The sequence below is a fragment of the Nyctibius grandis genome, chromosome 4 (assembly GCF_013368605.1).
Source record: "Nyctibius grandis isolate bNycGra1 chromosome 4, bNycGra1.pri, whole genome shotgun sequence".
In the NCBI taxonomy this organism is placed as follows: Eukaryota; Metazoa; Chordata; class Aves; order Nyctibiiformes; family Nyctibiidae; genus Nyctibius; species Nyctibius grandis.
In genome coordinates, this window is record NC_090661.1 from 87574109 (window position 1) to 87598141 (window position 24033).

Consider the following 24033-nt stretch of genomic DNA (forward strand, 5'->3'; position numbering starts at 1 on the left):
TTTTGAGTAAGATCTATTTTAGCAGAAGACAAGGGAATGGAGCCTCACTTCTATTTTTATCATGATTCTAATATAGGAAACAGCTTTCAAAGCCCCTGCCAGTTGCCCTGAATGTCTGTCTGAAAGTGCTAAACAACAGTCAATCCCAACTGTTCCAGATTTATTTATAACTGACTTCTTAGTTATCAACCAGGGCTGCAGCATCATACGTCCTGCATTCCTGTCTTTGAGATTCACTTACAGTCATGTTAAGCTCGGTAGGTCAAATGTACTTGATTTACTGTGATCCCATATAGGCAGCATCTGCATAGAAGACAGAATGTTATTACCAGGACTCAAAGGGTAAAGTTTGAATGTGTATTATTATTTTTTCACAGCTTTTTGGTCTATTTTATATTTATAAAGAGTACTTTTTTTCCAAAGTTATTATCGAATCATTGACAGATGTACCACAATAAAATGTCTCCACTGCTGTTTTTCATTAGAAGTTCCTTTAGAACTAAAATTAAGTCTTTTTTTTTTTTTGTACTTTTTTATTTTAAGCTGTTTTGATGCATTATCAGGCATTTCTTTAAAAACTACAGTGAAATGAAAAGAGATATTTGAAATTATGCTTGGTGCAAAATTCAGTGATGTGACTTATTCAGCTGTCAAATACTCACGAATTCAAATGTTTTCTCCCTTCCTTTTTGTAGATATCTTCTCTTCCATGTTGCACTGCTAGTCTGTAAATTCTCTGACGTTTTGAATATGATTCTTTCAAATGCAAAATATGTCCAAAAAAAAAAAAAAGACAAATTATAGAGGACAGAATGAGTTGGTTTTTGTGTGCTAGCAATCTCAAAGGAAAACAAGAAAAATGGATTGTTGGAATGCGGTGGGGATGATGTGGAGGCTAAACTTTGTTCTCACATTAATAAAGCCTGACCTCCAAGGCTTCTCCCACCTATTTTGAGTGTGCTCCACTGGCAGTAAAAACTGAACACTGCTCTTTCCGAAAATACGCCATCACCTCCAGAGAGACTTTAGTGTCCTTTTGATGGATAGCCTTTTTCATTACTCCTTCATGTCTGTAGGGTCAGACCAGTAGGCAGTGTCTGGACTTACAACAAAGTTCAGTGTTTTTTTGTTTGTTTGCTTTGATAAGCATTCAGTTAGAGGTCTGGAGCAGACAAGAGCAGTAGCTAATGCCATGGGTCAGCACAGTCAGCTGAGTTTTACGCTGGGGCAGTTTTACATCACAGTTTTCTATCTTCATAGTTACATCCAGGTGATGACATCCATCACAGTCCTGAGTGTATTAATACAGACTTCCAGTATCTACTTATTGGTATAATTTATTGAATTTGTGGAATGTTTACTATGTTGGTGCAATATATGAATTCCCTATAGTCGCACTATATTAGGAGCATTTTGTTGATATTCTTAGGGCTAGGAACAAAAGGCTGCAGGAACTATTAGCCATGGCTAATCTGATGAAGCATGAAATCTGATTGATATAAAATGTTGCTTACAGTCTAGTGACCTCCACCACCACCCCCCTGAGGGCTTTATCTGGTTAGTTTAGTGGGTAAGTCAGGCCATAGATGCGTAGTCAGTTCTAGCAAGCCTTATTACCTAATTTATTAGTTGGTATGGTTGACTAGTTTAGGTGCAGTGGCATGTAAGTTGTTTTCAGGAATAGCTGGGGTCCAGAAACATTCTGGCAGCTTTGAGCTTGATCAAAGGAGGTTTTCCTGGATTTGGCATCCTGAGCAGGATGGTGTCACCACAGGCCTGCTTAGGCACATTACCTCAAGTTTAGTGCTGGACCTGATGGACATAAACTGGTTGTGTGTGGAATATGCTGAACTGCAATCTCCAGCATGGTGAGTTACACAAGGCTTATTTCGGTGCAGTGCCAACATTATGATTGTGGACCTTGGGGGATCGCAGATCAAGATGGATGTGTCTGCACCATATTCCTCAAGCACATCTATACTATCTATATTATCCAGGTTTTCCTGTTTTACCAGATATTCTAGGTTTCCATTACCCTTATTGAGTCTTGCCATACACCGTGAGCATCTGTTTGGGAAAGCAATCTGGCTTGGTTAATGGTTGAGTTTTGGTTATTATAATAACAAACCCAAAATAATCTGATAGATCAAACAGGCCTTACAGGACGTGTTGGTTACCAGTGAGTTCAATATTGAGGTTGCTGAGAGAAGAGGAACTGGTGGCACCCAGCTGTTTGGTCACTGAAAGTGGGCAAGAGAAGCTGATAACAGCTGACAATGTGTATAAGAGGTTGCTATTTCTAGTTCTAAGCATCTGTATTATTGCCTTAACATTTCTTTTTACCCCTCCTATGCGTTGTAAAGCTTAGCACCGTGTTTGTATGTTGGTGTCATCCCTGAGGTGATTTTAATGCTTTGCTTCTGAATAAGGCCAATTCATTCCCATTGCCTGAAAAGTCTGGATGACTTCCTTTGGCATCTGTTCGGATATGTTAGTAATGGAACTGGCAAAATTATAAATGCCATGTGTTGGTCTTGGGTAAGCAGATGCCCAGTTTGTAATATGTTTACTTGGCTTTCACCACAGAGTTTTGGGAATTAAATGTGGTTTGAGGCTGAGTATTTTTTGAGTACCTATGAGACGTGGAGAAATAATGAAATATGTGCTAAAGAATGTTATCAAATGTAGTTACATGTTAATGTGACACAGTCTATTTCACTCTGACAAAATCCAGATAATTCATATTTTATTTAAATATAGTTTGATGGGTTTTTTTTAGTTATTTGCTGGTCTGCTGAGTTAAGCAATGCTTATGCTAGCTACAGTCATTTTTTTCTTTTTTTTATTAAACAGATGGTGCCAACTGTTTCAAAAACATTCTTTTAGTTTTTTAACAGATTGCTAGCTTTGAAACAACTTTTTTAAAAGTCTTTACTGATTTTTCTTTGTGATAACTATGGTTTTTTCTAGCAATCACTAAAAACTGCACAACATATTTTAAAATGACAAAAATTATGCAGAAGTATTCCTCTGTTGCTTTCCATTTAGGAGGACTGATGTTTGGGTAAAGATGAGATACAGTGAGAAAATGAAGCATGACAGAGCTTGGAGATAGGATGGATTTGGAACAGGAGGAATGCTTTGGCTTTACAGTTGATTTAGATGTGTGGTGCAGCAGTCTGATCCTCTTGTGTTTTCCCTGTTGTTCAGTTAGTTATTCTGTTGTTTGATAAAAATAAGCACACCCGTCCCTACTGCTCCACAGGGGACACTTAGGGTGAACAAGAAAATAGTGTGTGCAGAGTTGCACAAAGTAACATTGTGAAGTGATTCTTATGCTTTAATTTAAAACAACTGGTGGGACAGACTGTATGAGCCTTCCTGATGATCTCTAAGGTAACGTTATATGGGAACACTGTTGTTGGTAGTCTTCTGACGGATCTTGATTTCATGGATGAGGGCCATTTGCATGCTTAATTCCATTGCCACTGCAGTGGCAACAGTAACTTCTGCCAAAGGAGCAAGAATGAACAGTTGCAAGGAGAAGGTACGGAGTTAGAATTTAAATTTCATCAGCCATATTCACATGAAGGTATCTGGTTTATCCAAATACAGCAATCTATTGTACTGAAACTAATTGCTTTGGCTTAAATCTGATACCATACTACCAAAGTCCAGCATAAAATGGCTAGCCAATTTTTGTATTTTAAAAATTGAAGTCAGAGATCAAGGGGGCCTACAAGAAAGCGGGAGAGACACTTCTTACAAGGGCATGTAGTGATAGGACGAGGGGTAAAGGTTTTAAACTGAAAGAGGGTAGATTTAGATTAGATATTAGGAGGAAATTCTTTACTGTGAGGGTGGTGAGACACTGGAACAGGTTGCCCAGAGAAGCTGTGGATGTCCCCTCCCTGGAAGTGTTCAAGGCCAGGTTGGACGGGGCTTAGAGCAACCTGGTCTAGTGGAAGGTGTCCCTGCTCATTGCAGGGGGGTTGGAACTAGATGATCTTTAAGGTCCCTTCCAACCCAAACCATTCTATGATTCTATGATAATATTTGCTAGAATGGAAACTGACTTTCCTTATCCAGAAATACATTTGTATGGCAAATAGCGATGCAGGATCTTTTTTAGACTTTATGTATGTTCCAACACACACGAGCACAGTATCACAGTCCTTTTACACGTTGACTTCTGAGGCCATGTATGTAATTTGTAGTCCCTGTGTCCTCCCACAGCAGGGCAGCATAATCCCAAATCACAAAATGTGTGGTAGCAAAATGCAGTACGTACCAATCTGCTCTTCTGTAGCTCTGTAACTAAAGGTTGTTTTTGTATAGAATTTTCTTGTAGGTTTCTGATGACTTTTGTTTAAGCCTCCCTTTGTAAAGCTCTTCACACCATTTCCTGTCTTGTCCTAAATGTTTGAGGATTCTTGGTGGTGTACTGATAAAGATGACTTTACAGAGTCACAGAATGTTAGGGATTGGAAGGGACCTCGAAAGATCATCTAGTCCAATCCCCCTGCTGGAGCAGGAAAATGTCTGTCTTTGAGACTGCTGTGCCAGTTATCAAAGAGCATTCAAGGAGCTTGCTCCATAGAAGAGAATCTCTGTCCCTAAAACTATGCCATTTGCAATTTCTTTTTCTAGGTGTAAACAAGAATCTGATGAGGCAAAATATAAAAGTATTTTTGAGCAATCAAGCCTAGGCAGAACAAATCTGATTCTGAAATAGCTTTGCAGGATTATTCTCTCCCAGCTTTCATGTTGCTTTCAACAAATGCTATTTTCTTTCAGAATTGCTAGGTTGCAAGATATTTTTTTTTAATCCTGAAGAAACCACAAATTTTTAGCAAGCATTTGTTGACCCTTCTTCAGTCAGTAACTTCTGATACCTAAGGAATGATCAGGTCTCTTCAGAAGGGGCTCAGCATCTACATCTCCACAGGGTTTGGTAGTAAAGGTGTTTTTCAGTCTTACTAGTTGCATATGAGACTACAGTAACCAAATAAGTAAATAAAGGCTATTTATTATGAAAAGAATATAATGATTGTAGCCAAATATTCCTAATGTAGCTTAGGTTATTACTGAAAACCTTGAGAGCCAGGACTGTGCCATTTTAGAAAGCATGGGTGGTGTAGAATTCAAGAATGAAATTTGGGTTTCTGGGTTCTAGTACAAAGTCATAAAGCAGAGTAAATCCAACCCCAGCAGCTTCTGTCTTCCTCATTAGTGTAAACCAAATGTTCCTGTGAGAGAAAAATCTTACTTTTCAAAAACCAATTTTTCCCTTTCTGCCTACTTTTGTCTCTTCTGACACCACATAAGGAGAATAAAGAAAGCTTTTTCCAATCAAGACATGACAAATTTGATGTAATGCCCACAATTACTGGATTGTCTCCTTTTCAGGACTCTTTTTGAGGAAGGGGCAGGGTTGGGAGGGGCAGATGTTGGGCTGCAGTTACTGATAGTGGCTCTACTATTATTCTGTAAGAACTGATCTTGCAACACCACATGCTTGCTAACACTCTGCAAAACATTCTCCTAAGTGGAGTAGTCTCTTGTGAGATTTTCTGTAATGGGACCAAATCAAATTTTTTTCTGCCTGTAACACAAAAGGCAGCTGTGTCCAAATTTAGATCTCTGTCCTATCAATAAATTTATCCCTCATTTATGTTTGGTGGTGGTTTGGTTTTTTTTTTTGGTCATGTTCTCAAGAAATTGTGGTTTACTTTTAGTCTACAGGACCCTTGTTTATGTGTAGCCTTTTTTTTCCTTCTATTTTTTTTTCTTTCTCCAAAGACTTCGAAGTTCTTCAGATACCTGTGATAAGCTGGAGTACACCCTCAACAGATTCTTGGTTACCCACCAGTGTCCTGGCATTTTTGGTAGTTCTTTTGATCAGATAAATAACATTCTTAGGATCAACAGTCAAATCACATTGGATAATACGATATCTGTGTACTGTAATATGTTGTATGCGTACAACAGACAAATAAAGGACTAACTTTTGTGGTTTTGGAAGAAGTAATGTGCATTTGGGGCTAATGTGTCACACAGGAAATAAATTCAGTAGCTCTCCATCACCTAGGTTCCTCTTTATTGCTTAAGCAGATTATCTAAGCAGGAAAAGTTCTGTTGCCTCAAAAGTGAGAGTTTAAGGGCTGTGATAGTCCTAGAGTAGCTTTCCCAGTGCATGTTGCTAATATGAGAATTTTTACTGTCAGACTTACTTGTTATCCACATGAAAATGAAGATTTTAGTATTTGATATCTGAAGATGAATACAAGTCTACAGTTTCTCATGGCTGCAATTCTAATTTGCTAGAGAAACAACTTGTTTTCTTAATCTTCCTCACTAATGTGCTAGTCCCCAGAGTTTCCAGAAAAAAACTGTAGACAGTCCTGTGTGATGTTTTCCATTTCAGCCTGGATGTGAATCTGTCAACCAGCCTCTTTCATATCTGAATCTATTGGAAAGTATTTTATATAATCAGTGTGTTGACTGCAATTAACCATGTAACTTCATTTTACAGCATTAATAATAAATTGCTAGAAGAGTTTTGTAGTCATAACTGTTCACAGGCTGTTCAGAAGTTTCTGATAGAGACAAAATACCTTTTTTACAACACAGAAGGTTGTTTGCTGGAAGGTTGTTTTGCAGTACTCAAAACTGCATTAAATTCTAGACTACTTCTGTTGGACTATGACATTTCTGGAAGAAGACAGGATGTGTCATAACTCGGTCAGCAGTCTTATGGCCAGACTCATCAAAAGGCCTTGAATTTCCCACAGAAAAAATTCAGGTTTCTAAAAGACTTAATTGATTTGTCGGTAGCAATTAAAGGAGGTGTACTTTAGAAGCAGGAGGTGTACTTTCGAAGCCCATATCATGATCTGCAGTCTGTGTATCGCTTTTCTATTAAATTGTATCTAATGCCTCTCAGTTGTGCTTTGACTGATGTGCTAGGTAGTATGTTACATGAGGAGAGATACTTAGGCCACATCCATCGCTTCCTAGCAAAGTCAGTTTTGAAGTTCATATGCGTTGCATCTGCACCTACTGATAGGTTTTTTTCATAAGCCTCCTGACTCTTTAGGGAAAACTAAAGGTCACATGCTGGAGTTACATAATTTTCTCTTTCCAGAACAAAGTCTTTCCATCTAGATGCTTTTCGGTTGGTCATATGCCAAAGAGGCAGGCTGTTTTCTCTCTCTCGCTGCCTGGAAGGGTTAAGATTGCAATGGGAGTTCTTACACTTTACATGAACTATCTATTTTATTAGAGTACACTGAGTTAAGTCACAGTTGATATTTAAGGCTTGTCTCAAGGGGATTGCTGCTTCCAAAATCTAAAGAGCAGCTGATTGAAGTCTGGTTCATGCATCTACTAATCACTGCTCATCATCACAAGCTTTCAATCAAATGCCCAATTTGGTAGGTTCTGTTTAAATAGCAATTCCAAGCATCCACTTTCTGGACTAACTGTTGCAGTAAATTTGTTTGGGCAGATGCTGAAATAATAGACTAGGATTTTTCAGTAAGATTTACCTGTGTATAGTGCCCATATTTTTTTCCTCATTGTTGTGCAGCTGGTACCTGCAGTAGAACTTCTTGAAATTCTGACTTGTTTAGACTAAATATACCTCTGACTTAAATGGAAAATATACAAATGTTTGGTTAAATGATGCAGTAATCTGAAGAATGGATGGGACAAAAAAAAAAAAAAGAAATTTCAGACAAGTTTACTGATATTTCTTTTGGACAGAAACAGGAAATCTTCGAGATAGTCCTTATTAAAGAATGCATTCTTTTGTGAGTTTTTCAGGAGTATGTCTTGGGTATCCAGTATTCTGTAGTATATAGGTAACTGATGCCAACTTACATGCAAACTGAATATTTTTTTAATTTATTGGGCAATTAATTATAATTAAGCTAGACTTGGTTGTGATCACAGGTTTTAAATCTTGATGTTCTTAAAGGTGATCTCAAAGAGAAAGGAGGAGCCCTATGGATTTATCTTCTAATAATCAAAGATGAATCCTACAAATCATCAGCTACCCAAATCAGGGACAGGGTTAAGTTCAAAATTTTAGCTGTTTTTAGCTCTTACTGCAGGAGATGCAGATCCTCTTTTAAAGAAAACTTTGTATTTAGTGAAACAGAAGCACATAGAGCTTGATGACTGACTTCATGACATTTCCTAAATAAGAGCACTGAAGCATGTATTGTTAGGGGTGTGCATCTCTCTGTCATTTTTGTGGATGATAAATAAAGAGATAAATAAACAGACTGTGATAGATGCTAATTAAGCATACATGTATATTATACTGCTTATATCTAACTGAGTAGCTTACACAACACACGTGGCCTACTCAGGAGGTAAAAATACAGTCTGACATAGATTCCTAGTGGATTTGTAGCTACTATGAAATGTCTGTATGGGGAAGAAAATATGAATTCTGATTGAGAAGTCTCTTATTGATGATATATTTAAATAATGAATGGATATTTAGCTAAAATGAGGTATATTAAACAATTCTACGTAGCTACTGTTTATACTGAAATTTTGCATAGAATAATGGCTAAAAGACTCCTAAGCAGACTGAAAAATATGTTCCTTCTTCACTACTGTCACTTCATAGTACACATATGAAAGAAAATGCTGCTAATTCTGATTTGAATGACTCAGTTCACAATATCTAGCTAAATTTTCTTTCAAAACCCTCTAATGACTAAGTCACTAAAAAAAGGTTTAAGACAGCAAAAACAGAGTGGAGAAGTGAAAGCATTACCTGGAATTTGAACATATCGAAGTACAGAAAAAGCTTTTCATCACTCATCTATAGGAAGTAACCAGACTGCTTTTGTCAAATGGAAGCAGTTAAATGTTTGTTTGATTCTCATTAACCACTTCTAAAGTCAATTAAGTTTTCCTGTGGTTTGTGCCTGCCCCCCAATGGAACTACTACTTTCCTTAAATGTTGCCTTTTCTTTTGTTTTGTTACATGGAAAGATATGAATTGATCTGTAAGTATTATGGACTCCAGGATAAAGCAGTCCTTTGAATAGTGATGTCAAGGACTTGATAATATTTTGTGCTTTGCTAATAGCTTGTGCTATGTCTTGTTTTGCTATTAATTTATGAAGCACCAAATTCTTCTTTCAAATCATTGAAATAAGTTTAAGGGGATGACTGGGGGTGGTGGTGAAGAGAGAGACTCTGTATTAGTACTGCAATGTATTCACTGTCTCTGAGGGTCATCTAAAAAATAAGTCGTTCCCTACTCCTGCCCCCCAATCAGTTGTAATCATTTCACGCATTACAAGCTCGTGCTCTCTTTATAAATTCCTATAAGCATTATATTTATAATATTATGTTTTCTGTTCCTAGAATCACTGCAGTGATGCACGCAATTCTACCCCTAAGATAATGATACAGTAATATAAAATTAGTGCAGTATCATCTGAATATATAAATCAGCAATTTATCAAAGGTAATATCCCAAATTATACTTCTGTTCTCTCAAATCAGAGGTTAGGACTGGCAATGGGAATTCATCAGGTGCTGGAATGAAAGATGCTGTGGATGCCTCTGCCCAAGCCAGCCTGTAAGTCTCTCTCTGATTCCAAAAGCTAGGAGCAGCTGAGAACTGGTGTCTCTCAGATGTCTCAGTGCTGTGGTTGGCAGTTTTTATCATCTACTTTATACCATGCAAATTCTACCTGGTTTTGGGACCTGTGATGTATGTTGTATACCAAGGGAGGCCGTGCAGTTTTCATTTAATGAAGTGAAAAACATAATGTTTTAGAGGATTAATAAGTCCAATAATTTTTTTTTTATTGTAAAATTTACCATTCTGATCTCCCAGGAAAACGCATACTCTCACTAACCAGAAACTTTTTTTTTTTTGAGAGAGACATTTGTTCTGCAACTACGAGCAATCAAGTTTTGGAAAAACCTTCCGCTATTAAGGAAGGTTTTTCAAGCTGCATCTTTTCTATATAGTCAACAAAGACAAGAAACTTGAGCAACTAGAGCTTGAAAACAATCCACATTCAAACCAGTTATTAACCAGCAACACATCACAGCAGCAATTGACAAATTGCCTGCCTGATTAAACGAAGAAAAGTCAAAGCCTAGTACTGAAGACAACTTCAGTTCCTCTCTAGGCACAGTTCACTCACTGTGAAGCGCAGATTATCTGTCTGCTCACAGGAGAGTTAGAATCATACAAAATCAGGAAATACTTGGTCTATGTAAATGACATTGGGTATCTTCACAGAATCACAGAATCACAGTATCTTCTCTTTTTGACTCAAGTTCTTTACTTTGAATGAAGCTCTTGACAAGAGTCCCAAGTTTTTTGTGTATCACAGCTCCAGTAAGTGCAGTTTCCTTTCTTCTTTAAATTTTAAGAAAAACATATTTAAAATAAATATATTGTAAACCTCAATAACAAATTTTATTAATAAAAAAATAACTGACTTCAGCTAAAAAGTTACCTGGATTTTTGGACCTTTGCTTTCTCCCCTGAAAATCTTTGTGCTGAATTTATTTTACCTCGTGCGGACACTATGCATGAAATAGAAACTGAAATCAAGCAATTTATATTTATCTAGAATTTTTCTATGTTAATGTTGCTTGGAGTAGAATTGGAAATTGGCTTATTTGCAAAGAAGAGTAACAGGTTTTGTTCAAGCTTGGAAACTGATCTTTTTTCAGCCATCTGCTCAGAGTAAAAGCAGTGGCAGCAGACCTGACCCTCTCCAGATGATGACAATGAGCTGCTCTGCTCAGAAAACCAAACCTTGAAAACCAAAAATGAAAAATTCAATTCTGAATTTAGTTGCTATTTTGATATTTATGAATATAAATGCATGATTTTTCATGCTGCTGAGCCAGTAAACTTTACAAATGTAGCTCTTGCCTCATCAAAAATTTAGTCTTTGTCATATCATTAATTCATATGGCTATTGTTATAACTACAATAAACCAACCTGTATGCTATAGCCTTTCTTTTATGTTTTTATACCCTTTAATTCTGATTTATAGCTGCTATAGATCAAGTTGCAGTCTGAAGTCTGAAGTTTTAAAATGGCTGTGACCTTTGAAAGAGGAGACAACCCTATAAATTTGCTGTTGCAATGTTTTACGCTAGTGTAGAAGTAAAACGCCAGATAAAGAGAGGCTTTAGTATGCTTGCAGAAAATTCTTTTATTTAAAAAAAAAAAAAAAGAAAAAAGAGACATTTCAATGTTTTCTTTTTCAATGCAAGATGGATTAGGAGTATTTTTGCTACAGGACAAACTCAGATGGCATATGCCTACTGTTTCTTTCCCCCATAAGTTGGTGAAACTCTTGAAGTAGCTATTACAGCAAATCCTTTCTGCTTCTGACATGTTTTGGAATTGAAAGGAGTTTGTAAATCTTTAGCTGTATATATTCACTACAGCACTACTGAAATGTTGTCCTTTCTATCAGCACTGGTGCAGAGGAAACTTGGGCACCTCTCCCATGTCCAAAATAATGCATGTCCTCATGGAGCAAGCAGACATTCTCGGGATGGGTTAGGTTTTTTTTTTGCATTCGAATTGAAGATGTGGGGAAAAACTCTCCATAATATTTATGACAACACAGGAGGTTTCTAATTTCTCTGTTATTTGTGATATAGTAAGATCATTAGTAGTAAGGCTGTGGGTGTTGTTTACCTGGACTTTAGTAAAGCCTTTGACACAGTCTCCCACCACATTCTCCTGGAGAAACTGACTACTCATGGCTTGGATGGGCGTACGCTTTGCTGGGTAAAAAAATGGCTGGATGGCCGGGCCCAAAATGTTGTCCTGAATGGAGTTAATTCCAGTTGGCGGCCAGTCACAAGTGGTGTTCCCCAGGGCTCAGTATTGGGGCCAGTTCTCTTTAACATCTTTATCAATGATCTGGATGAGGGGATCAAGTGCACCCTTAGTAAGTTCGCAGATGACCCCAAGCTGCTTGAGGGTAGGAAGGCTCTGCAGAGGGATCTGGACAGGCTGGATCGATGGGCAGAGGCCAACTGTATGAGGTTCAAGAAGGCCAAGTGTCAGGTCCTGCACTTGGGGCACAACAACCCCATGCACCGCTACAGGCTTGGGGAAGAGTGGCTGGAAAGCTGCCTGGTGGAAAAGGACCTGGGGATGTTGATCGACGGCCGGCTGAATATGAGCCAGCAGTGTACCCAGGTGGCCAAGAAGCCCAACAGCAGCCTGGCTGGTGTCAGAAATAGTGTGGCCAGCAGGACTAGGGAGGTGATCGTCCCTCTGTACTCGGCACTGGTGAGGCAGCACCTTGAATATTGTGTTCAGTTTTGGGCCCCTCACTACAAGAAAGACATGGAGGTGCTGGAAAGAGTCCAAAGATGGGCAACGAAGCTGGTGAAGGGTCTGAAGAAAAATTCTTATGAGGAGCAGATGAAGGAACTGGGGTTATTTAGTCTAGAGAAAAGGAAGGCTCAGGGGAGACCTTATCGCTCTCTACAACCACCTGAAAGGACGTTGTAGTGAGGAGGGTGTTGGTCTCTTCTCCCAAGTAACAAGTGATAGGATGAAAAGAAATGGCCTCAAGTTGCACCAGGGGAGGTTTAGAATGGCTATCAGGAAAAATTTCTTCATGGAAAGGGTTGTCAATCAGTGGAACAGGCTGCTCAGGGAAGTGGTGGAGTCACCATCCCTGGAGGTATTTAAAGGATGAGTAGATGTGCTGCTTAGGGATATTGTTTAGTGGTGGACTTGGTAGTGTTAGGTTAATGGTTGGACTTGATGATCTTAAAGGTCCTTACCAACCAAAACAATTCTATGATTCTAAGTGTTAAATGTTAGTTTCCATTGTTTTGGTAATCTCAGTGATACGGACTATTTAATAGTAAAATTGGAATTATGAAGACATGCAATTTATTTTACAGAAGCTACTGATACAGAACTTCATTCCAGCCTTCGCTATGATCTGCTTGCTTGCTGACTTTTCTTGATATGCATCCTGTCTTCCATTTAACTATGTACGCTTCACTTAATTGCTACGTAGATTCAGGATCCAATTATTTTTCAATGGAACTGAGGATATGGAGTACATATCTTTAATTAAAAACAAACAAAACCTACCTCAAAACCTGTCTTTAATGTGGCATATGGGGAATTTCTTGCATATCAGACTACTCAGACTTAGTCTGGTACTCTCAAAAAACACACAAAAATGAATAGGAGTCTCGTAAGATGCTGAACTGTTCACATTTCTTATACGCTTTTTGTTTTTTAGAGAAAGGAAGAGTCTGGCACAGTCATACACTGACATTTAAAATTAGACTGACTAAAAGAAATTCATCTTTGCAGCCCTGACTAATACATAATTTCACTCTTCTGCAGTAGCTAAGTGAGATTACAGCCCTTTCTATTTTAAGGTTTCTTAAGTATTTAAAGACTTTGATGTTTTTTGAAAATCCAGTCATGTCACTGCAATGTTTAAAAGAAAGTCTGCATTTTTTTTAACACCTCGGATTTTTCTTTTTCAAAAATGAGTTTCATTTTTAATAGTCGTTTCATCTTAGGATTTAGAAATGTGTTTTCTTCGTGTTCAAAGCATCTTCTAATAAGATTACTAAGGGTGACTTTGAGCAATGACCCTTTGTCATCACATTAACTGATTTAGAAATTTGGTTCACACTGTTTCTAAACGTTCCTTTGCTGTGGGCTTTTAAAACAAATTTATTCTAAAATTTCTAGTAAATACAACCATAATTCAATTCAAAACTATTTTTAAAAATCCAGAAAAAAATAGAAAAAGAAAGTGCTATTTATATTTCATTAAAAAATTAAGTTTATTTAAATCTACTTTTTTGAGGTAGCCATCTCAGCCATCTAAAAATAAACCCAAAGACATGAGACTAGAACATTAATTTTCTTTGCTAGTTTAACTCAATCTTATTTTTCACATAATAATATGAGGTAGAGGGTATATATATGGAAATACTTTTATAAGAAATCTTAGGTGGATGGTAGATTTTATTGTAATCTTGGAGCCTATAAAAATCAGAAAAGACACTGTCTAATCTTTAAAAACACGAAATGAAAGAAGATGTGCTTCAAAGGTAGTTTAACTTTTTTCAAGTGTAAGTAGTCTTTTCTTTTTGCATATGAAATGAATACCTGTGACTACCCGAAGACTGTTCTGAATTGCTATGCAGTATGTAAAGAGAAGAGAAAGTCCTTCTCTTCATTGTCTTGGTTCTGCCACCCAACATCAGTGTTATAAAACTGAAAACACATGACCCTTAGAATATGATTTCTATATCTGATTTTGTAAATGGGCTGAATTTTGGGAATTATGGATTTGAGGTCAATTACATAGGAAATCAATACATGATATGCAGACCTCTGACAATGATATTCAAATACTACTTGACTGTAAATATAATTCTTCATTACAATTTTTTCCTTTATTTGAAAAGTAGCCCCAATTCCAAGAGCCAGAAATAGGTTAATCTTTCCCTATTGGTTATGTAACATTTGAATGCCAAAACACTGGCTTTGTACCGGAAGACACAGCTCAGAGTTGATGTATTTGAACAGCAATTTATATATTGGTGTTTTCAAACGCAAGAACTTAAAGAACTTATGAACTACTTTTAATATTCATAAATTGAACACAAAATGGTAAACTTCAGTTAATATAAAGAGATGGAACTAATTCACAATTAACTGAAATTTCTAAGAAAAACTGATTGAATTCGATCCGCTCTAGACTTCATTAAGTGAGAGATCTGTGCAGCTACTCCATTGGCACCTTTCTGAAATATTCCTTTATCATTAAGTGACTAGAGACTGTTCAGACAACCTTCGCTCTCGTAACATTAGTAATTAACCACTTAAACTGAAAGGAGTGTAAAAATTCTAGTATACCAAACTTCTTTCCTACCTTCTCCCATGGGTTACAAAACACAGTCAATGATTTAATTTCACTCTACCAAACTTTGTGCCTAATGATGGAGCGGTACAAGGAAGGTGTTACCAGGTTTAGAAGACTAAAAGAAGGCTTTTTTTTTTTAACATCTTTTATTCATGGATGCTCTGAAATGCAGTCAAGTCTTTTCCTGGTGAGCCATGAAAGGCATTAAGTTGGTTCATCTTTAACTCTGAGAAACATTTTGGTCTAGACAAGAAAATAGTCTTCTCTGATAAACTCTACCAGCTATGGCTTGCTAAGTTGAATAGTGTCTACAAGGCCCATAAGTTTATTTTCTCCCTCACTTGATACACTTAATACACATTCTGCCCTAATAAAGGTTCATGAGTAGTTCTTTTCACTTTAAGTACATTGAGGAAGGATGGGCAGAACACATGCATGATGCACTTCTAGCTAAAACTCCAATATGATTGCCTGTAATTTGTGCCAACATGCCAGTTTTTAACATAAAAGTTTGACTATCAGGAGTCTGGTATCATAAGAAAGGCAGAATAAGCACCTTAATAAGCTTTCCACCTAGCGTGTTGTTTTGAAGTGATCACTGAAGCCTTATTACAAAATGTGCTTTCAGTAATACCGAATGGTTCCCATCATTAGAGAAGGTATGCTTATGTTGATATTAATTGAAATAGAGAATTTTCCAGACTGTCTAGGCTGGCAAAAATGCATTTTCCAGACCATAGCAGCATTGTATGGTAGTTCCAAGTGTATCTTGCGTTTCAAGTGACAACCCTGTTTCAAGCTTGTGGAACACAGCGTATATGCCAGATTTTCCAGTTTGTTCTCAGCAACGTTAAGTGAAATTAGACCGACGGGATTAAATTATCCTTTCATGTGGAAATTGTGTCACAGTTTAGATGTCAGAATGGGATACGTACAAAGGAGCTTAGTTCTTGTACTGCTTTCCATAAAATAACGAATCCTTGAGCTCAAGGTTGAGGAGCTCCTAGGCTGTGCTTCAGAATCTAGGGAAATTAATCTTGACCACTCTGAATGTTAGAAGTCAGCTGGCCAAGCAGTCAAGGTTTTTGGCATTAGGCTCATCTCTTTCTTGTGTGTAGTGAAATAGGAATAGAAATATGTAGCAGAACAGGATATAATGCCTGAAGTAGATGTTTTTGAGAATCTCTTCAGGAAGGAATACTCTTAGAGTTTCATAAAGTTATAGCCAAACTTAGCATTTAAATACAGCTGATAGAAAAAGAAAATTAATTACTGTTAATTTACAGATTGGTGTGCTGTTTTTTCTTTAAATTGTGGCTGAAGTTATTAAAAATGGTGTTTTGTTCTATGCAAAAAAATTATTTCACTATTAAATTGCATCTAGTGTGAGATAATTCTTTATGCAATGTCAGTTTTGGCAGGTGTCTTTTTCAGTTTCATTTTTTTATACTGGAATCTGAGTCCAGAGTGCATCTCCTGCTATAGAGTTCTAATCAAATGCAGTGCACCCATGGAAGCACGTATTTGCTTGTATGAACAAGGAAATGCAGCTCTAAACAGTGGTACTGTGAGCAAGAGGGCGTCTTCAGTAATAGACATGCCGAGCTCACAGGAAGGAGATGCACCTTTCTGAGTTTAAGGCTTTTGCATCCCTATGTCCTTCTAGAAAATGAGTACAAACTTTACCTCTGGCAGGTATCTTTCTTGTCCGTATCAGCTTCTACATGATCCTTACATTATTTGAACTTCTGTTATTTAATTACTTTTCTTTTCAGGGTAATCTTTGTTAACCTTGAGTATCAAAAGTTCTTGAATAATTGGAACAGATGTGCAATCACCAGGTTCTGGAGCAATGCTGGACAACATGTCATGCTACTCCAGCCTGCTTGCTTTTCTAGATTAACAGAAGACTGCTGCTGTAAACTGCTTACCTGTCTTGCTTCAGAGGGGGCCCATAGAGACTCTGTAGCAGGCAGGAGAATGTGTTACAGTCACAGAGGTCTAGAGAAATGAGGAGGTGTTCACTTACTAAACTTTATAGCAGACACTACCCCAGGTTAGAAAACTGAATTCTGACTAACTTGGACTGCTCTTGTAATCTAGCAGCCAGAGAAAATTAACAAGTATCTGGTTAATTTGAACTGGTTTGGGAAGTTACGATCATACCATTTACTGTACCCCCAAATGGCTGTCAACTGCAACTATCACAAATATAACCTCTTATTATGACCCAGAAAAACGTGAAAAAGCTTCATAGAAGCATCCCAATGTGTTGCCCAGATTTTTGCTGAGTAATTAAGCCACAATAAACATTTCCCAATTTTCATTTTGACTTTAGGCTAAAGAAATTTCCAATATTTTGCTGGTTTAAGATTATAAAAGTCTGAAATATATAAAATTCTATTTTTTAGAGTTCAAATCTCAGGGTCTGTTCAAAGATAAATCCTAAATTTTTAAATCTATTTAAATATATTGTAAACCATTCTTTTAAAGTGTGCACAAATGTACATGTATTATTTGGATTTCATAGTACTGGAATGATCTGCACTGCATCTTCTGGGATTTTGTCTCACAAGGCATTTATATAAAGTATAAGGCAAGGACTGGGCTGATCCATGAAGTGTAATCAATTGGCTGTGGAGGTATCTAATTTTCTGACTGGGGCATTTTATCAGGCTGAAAAAAACTGCTAAACTAAAGATACTTTGATTTGTATAAGTTTTTGCTCTGATCAGAATATAATCAGAAGGGACGGTATGGAGTGAGGAAGTTACAACAAGTGCATAGATGAAAAATAAAATGAAGCTAAAAATGATAGTAATTGCCAGCTAATTATTTTTGTACTTGGTTAATGTAATTAGTTTTGTAAAGTCTAAAACTAAAATGTTGAAGTGTGTTTATATCTTTAGGGGACTGTTTTAAGATAATTACATCTATTAGAGAGGAAACTGGTGTTTTTACTGAAGAAATATTTCACTTTTTATTGGGACTGGTATCTTTAATCTACACCAACTCTAGGTATGCAAGTTCCTTGTTTGCAAGCAAGAGTGATGATCAAACTATTTTGTTTCCTTGGGCAAGTCAGTCTTTCTAGATGTGTTCTGGGCTATAACTATGCTGTTAACGCAAATTTTTTGGGCCTCTGAAAACAAACAGCTGCGTAAAATTCAATGTTCTTTGAGAAGTCACACAAGACTAGAGATAGTAGGTTAAGAGGTAATTTGGTAGATAATAACTACAGCGGAAAACACTTTTTCAGTGTCTATCTGATTTTTTTTTTATAAATCAGAGTTGTGTAGTATTTATCTAAAAAGGACATGCCAAACAGTATTCCCTCAATACTCAGTGCAAAATTAGGCTAAGTCACTACTACATTAATAGCACATAGACTGTGCAAAGCCTGTATTAAAAGTTGTCATAATTTAAATATGCTGTATCGTCGTGTAGGCGCTTAGTTTGTGTCAAGAGTCTTAGGCAGAGAAAGTCTAGCAGTCCCTCTAATTGCTGCACATTTTCTGAAAAGAGGTAGCCTGTAAGACACACAAGTGCCAAATTATAAAGGTCAAAGCCAACACGTTCACATTCAGTGAGAAAGCTGAAGTTGTGCTGATTATGGAGCAAAAGAGCAATGCAGGCTCGGTAGAAAGCCCTCTGAACCGGGCAGCTGTATTCAAGTCTTGCAGCCAGTCTTTAGACGGCTTTGCGTAGTGTGGAGTGTGCTGTACTCGTTTCAGTTCTGTGGTAGCAAGAACATGGACCGCTTGGGTCAAATCTTCATTCATATTTAACAACATTAAGACTGAAGAAAGCTTTCTTGCGAGTGCGTTCAGAAGAGCACTGAATACCACACATGCTTAGTTTTACTGGCTAATTTAAAGTTCTAAAATCCTGGATCACTTGGAGCAATTTTGATTGGACTTTCTTCTTTCTTTCTTTTGAACTGCTTTATTTAAATACAAATAACAGCAGGTCTTTGACTCATAGTGAAACACAACGCATGCCATTCTTTTTTGCTCATGCGTATTGTTTTTAGGTGAGCATTTTTTTCATAGTTAAGTATGTGAGCACAGAAGTCTATTTCTCTGTTTACCTGTCCACTTTTTTGACCCTTTCTTCTAATATTTATTCATTATATACAGTAACTAGAAACTCAGTGCCTCCGTTGCAAGATGATAATCACTGATACCAGCAGATACCCCTGATAAATAGCTCAGATACAGCAGTTGGATTAATAAGAACACCTTATTCACCAGCCTATATTCTTACTGCTCAAAATCATTAATTAATCAAATAAACATACTCATATGCAGGAAACACTCTTGTCTCCATTCTGAAATCAATACTATATGAGGATATGATCTATTCAGTGAATTTAATTTATGAAAACAAACTAACAGCCTTAACAGTTACTTGTAATTTGTGTATCTTACTTCTTGGTATTGTTTTCTTTATTTAAAAAAAATAATAAATTAATCTGTTCTTTTTCTTTCTTGTGCCTTTATCCTTTCCAAGGTTATGCCTTTCTGCTGTTCCAAGAAGAAAGCTCTGTACAAGCTCTGATAGATGCCTGTCTGGAAGAAGATGGGAAACTTTACCTGTGTGTGTCAAGTCCCACAATCAAGGATAAACCAGTAAGTAGCTTACGCCGTGACACTTGTGCTGGTTGCTAACCTATTTGCTGTTACTCTTCAGTTAATAAATAAATAAATAAATACTTGCAGTTGATTGACTTGTCCATTTCATGCTGCTGTTACAACATGAATTGACTTTCTGTATCAGTGTAACACGGTTTTAACATTTACTTCTTTCTGATAAATGCCATGTTCAATTAACTTTTATATTTGATACTTCCAGTATCTCACAGGAGTATGCATCCTTTTAGAATGTTAGCTGTAAAAAATTGGATTATAATTTTTCCCCCTATATTATTTGAAAGAAAAGAAAGCCTTATGCAATGAAATGAAGAAACTTAACTGCCTCCAAATTAAAATCCAGATAGCTTCAAATATCCCCTGTACTTCATTAGGTTTCTTAATTATTATTTTTTCTGCATGCAATAGCTAATCAATTTATAATTTAGGTCTCATTTACCTTATATAAACTGCAGGGTAAAAACAAGTAATGCAGACAGCTATAGCAGAATAGAAGACATAGGGTAACCTGTTTCTATTGTTCACATCTGTAACATTCTTTGATTCTAGTCTCTTTTGTGGCTATGGATACATACAGATTAGATGAAAATTAGACAAATATGATTAGATAAAAGACATGCTGCCTTTTAAAAACAGTATTCAAAAGCTTGCACAGATAAATGAACAACTCAGTATTACAGCACAATGAGTGTGCTTATGTGATTTCTAGGATCAATAAATGGATGGATGAACAGCTTCATCCAAATAACTTCTGAGCAGGTTTTTTTCTGTGTAATCTAAAGATTTCTTATCAACTGTGTTGCTTGCTGCTTAACAGAAGTGAGCATTCACACATTATAAAAACTCCTTTTGTATCCAAGCACAGAAATTAATTTTATCTCCACTCCCATCGGTGCTTTAAAATCAGTGGATCACTGTATGTGATTTCAGGAAAGCCAGAAGCCCAGACTGCAACTGTAATTGCACATACATGTTCTGAAATCCTTTCACAGATTTCTTATTATAATGGCGATTAGGGGCAGGGAATTAATGAGGTCGGAGTTTGCTATGATTAAATTTAACTCAAGTCTGGCCTCTAGAGATGATAAATGAATTGCCCACCTTCTTTTAAACACTTAGATAAGCTATGTTCTCAAATTGTTCTGGTGCTTGTACCAGCGATTTACTGCTTTTTGCTAAGTTAAAATTATATGTTTAATTACAGAAAGATTTGGCAGTTATTTCTTAATTTTAATTGAGTTGTCAAGTTCCTCTACTAAAAACAATCCTTAATACAGGTGCAAATTCGACCTTGGAATCTAAGTGACAGTGACTTTGTGATGGATGGGTCTCAGCCTTTGGATCCAAGAAAAACTATCTTTGTTGGAGGAGTTCCACGGCCCCTCCGAGCTGGTGAGTAGAAGGAAGATGTAGGGTATGTAGCAGGGGGTTCCAGATTAAGCAGAAAAGATGAGAAAAGATACGTAGTATATGTAAAAGAACAGAAAATACACCCTGTCTTTTCCAAAGATGTGTAGTTCACTTTCTAAGTCAGTGAGTGTCTTCCTGTGTACAAAACACAAACGGTGAACATTTTTTATCTTTTGAATAGTTTACTAATGAGGATTTTCAGTAGAAACTGTTTTCCCCAAATTTGCATAATATCCTAGAACTTGGCTGATTTTTCGTAATGTCTCAATCCTAATCCTGATTTGCTTGCTGAGATGCAGACAAATTTCCCTTTCCTTTGACTAGACAACAAACTTCTCCCAGCCCCTTTCCAAACCAATTCCAACTGCAGCTCTATGATTTCTCTTTCCCTTTTTCTCAACCCTAACCGTAATTTCCCCATGGAGCTATAGACAAGGCCTCTCAGCCATTGTCCAGAGGGAAAATTTCTCCCAGCCCAGGTCTCTTGGTGGCCCCGCTCTGTACTGAAGACCACTTTCCAGACCCACTCCTAATGTAGCTCTTTTTCTCAATCTTTTTTCTTCACCCTTAACTCTTTTTTCTTCGCTTTTATTTGCAGAGCCATAGACAAGAATCCTTAGCCTTTGGCCAAAGGAAAGATTTATCCCAGCCCAGATCCTCCTGGCAGCCCCCACTTTGTTTTGAAGGCCCCTTTTCAGCACCACTCCCAACTGTAGCTTGACACTCTTTCTTTCTCCCTAACTCTTATATTTTTGGTGAGCCAATGACAAGGTCACGAAGCCATTAGCAAGTTGAAACATTTCTCCTAGCTAGGTCTTTTGGCAGCCCTCACTTCTGCTTAGTAGTCCCTCTCCATCCTCACTGCAAGTCAGATGCGTGCTTTCTCTTTTTGATCCTCTCAACCCTAATCCTGATTTTCCAGGGCTGTAGTAGACAAGACCCCTCAGTCATTGTCTGGAAGAAAGACTGTCTGGATCAGGTTTCCTGGTAGCCCTCACTTTCCTTTGGCAGCCACTTTCCAGACCATTAGAATGTCAGCTCCTCGCTTCATCTTCCTCCTAATCCAAATTCTTCTGGAAAGCTGTATGCAAGGTCCCCCAGCCATTGCTGACAGTAAGATTTCTCCCAGCCCAGGTTTCTTGGCAGCTTTCACTTTCCTCACCATCTTAAAATAAGGCATAATTGTAAGACAGTAATTATGTAAATAGCAACAATTAAACATTACCTCATTTCTAATTATAGCCTTTATAAAACTGTATGTCATTTGGCCTGTCATAGATTACATTTGAAATGCATTACCTTTGAAAACTGATGCCTTTAAATAGTTAAATTCTCCAAAGCAAATAATTTCCAGTTTTTCTTGTTTGCAACTTGAAAGATGGGATACAGAAGTTTTTCCTAAGATGTCTGAACGCTGCATGGTTTCCTTGCCCTGGAATCCTATATAGTCACTTTCTGAGATAGTTGATTCCAAATCATTAGAAAGCAGAAGAATCAACTAGTCACTACATTATGCTGATAGTTTTCCCTTACTGTTTGGAGCAAGAGTATTATCTGGGTTGGTAGAACAAGTAAGTTGGCATATGGTCTTCTCTTAATGTGACACACACGTTTATACAAACACACATACATACTCAATTTAAAAATTGTCTCTATTCTATACGTAATTAACTAGTGAGAATTTTGCAAGAACTACAAGGATTTAAATATTTAGTATATCTTTTTCATTTTATCATCTTGGATAACTAAATTTTAATTTGCTACTGAAAGTGTTTTCACACATTAGCATTAAAAAAATGGCTGACTTGGCAGGGCCTGTACAGGTCCCCGTATCTTGCTTTGTGAGGGTCTGTCCTTCATCCATCCGACAAATTTGTTTGCCTATCAACTTTTACAGAGAACTTGGCTCACTGACCATACAGCTTTGCACAGTCTACGTGCCTCTCCTCCACTTCCTTCAGCCTCTCCTCCACTTACTTCCTTCAGATCTTTCCCTGAACTTTCCTCCTGTGTGTTTACTCAGCCACGCGCTCAGCCTGTCTTATTTTACGGATGGTATTTGTAACTTCTTTAGAGTTATCCTTAGTGTCAGAAAAAGAAACAAACCATTTCAAAGGATCCACAATCAAGTTAATGTTCTACAAAAATACTAAGTTAAATTGCACCCAAAATGTAGGCTTGCCTTAAGTGTAATAACTTTTGATGTTTCGCAAAATTTTGTTCAAACATAAAACGCTTAATGTCTTTTCAGTCTTAGCACTTAGGGCAAAATATCAGATTCTAAATACAGGAATATCTTTCAGTGATCTTATGTGTAAACTAGCATTAACAAGCCTGTCTGGAGCTGGGGGAGATCCTGAATACCTAATCCCATATACCACAGTTGTTAGTTACAATATGGTAAATTCTAAAACAGTTACATTGTTAAAGGAGGTATCAGGTTAACTGCATTTTTTTCACATTTCAGTCACACCAAATTCCTTTTTACAGATTCTGGTTTTTGCCTTTATATTTTACTATAATTCATGTAGGGTTGATTCAATCTGTTAAAGCCAACGTTTGGGTTTGCTATTTTACACTTTGGAAGACAAGTACGCTAAGGCAAATAGCGCTTTTTTTAATGCAACAAACCAAACGCAACACTATTATTTATGTTAAATCTATAATATTTAACAATTGAATTCTTGCAGTTGAGTTGGCAATGATTATGGACCGTTTATATGGAGGTGTCTGCTATGCTGGCATTGATACAGACCCAGAGTTGAAGTATCCAAAAGGTGCTGGCAGAGTGGCTTTCTCCAACCAGCAGAGCTATATTGCTGCTATCAGTGCTCGCTTTGTCCAGCTCCAACATAATGACATTGATAAACGGGTAAGTAAAATAGCATGGAACAGGATGGTTGTTACTCACAAACCTGTACAGAAATTAAAAACATCCTTATATTAATATTGTATTGGAGAACCCTGTAACCTCTGTTCTTCAGATGACATTTGTTAATTATTTAAAAGCTTATTTAAGCAGCTGAAGCAGAGT

At 37.1% G+C, this 24033-nt stretch overlaps 1 protein-coding gene across 5 annotated transcripts in view; it reads left to right on the plus strand.

The window, feature by feature from the left end:
* Positions 1-24033, plus strand: part of CPEB3 (cytoplasmic polyadenylation element binding protein 3) — a 95797-nt gene that overhangs the window by 65321 nt on the left and 6443 nt on the right. For all 5 annotated transcript variants that reach the window (XM_068397579.1, XM_068397577.1, XM_068397575.1 and 2 more), the window contains exons 7-9: positions 19450-19568; positions 20867-20981; positions 23690-23871. In XM_068397579.1, the coding sequence (XP_068253680.1) occupies positions 19450-19568; positions 20867-20981; positions 23690-23871 (416 nt within the window). The remainder of the gene's footprint in view (positions 1-19449; positions 19569-20866; positions 20982-23689; positions 23872-24033) is intronic.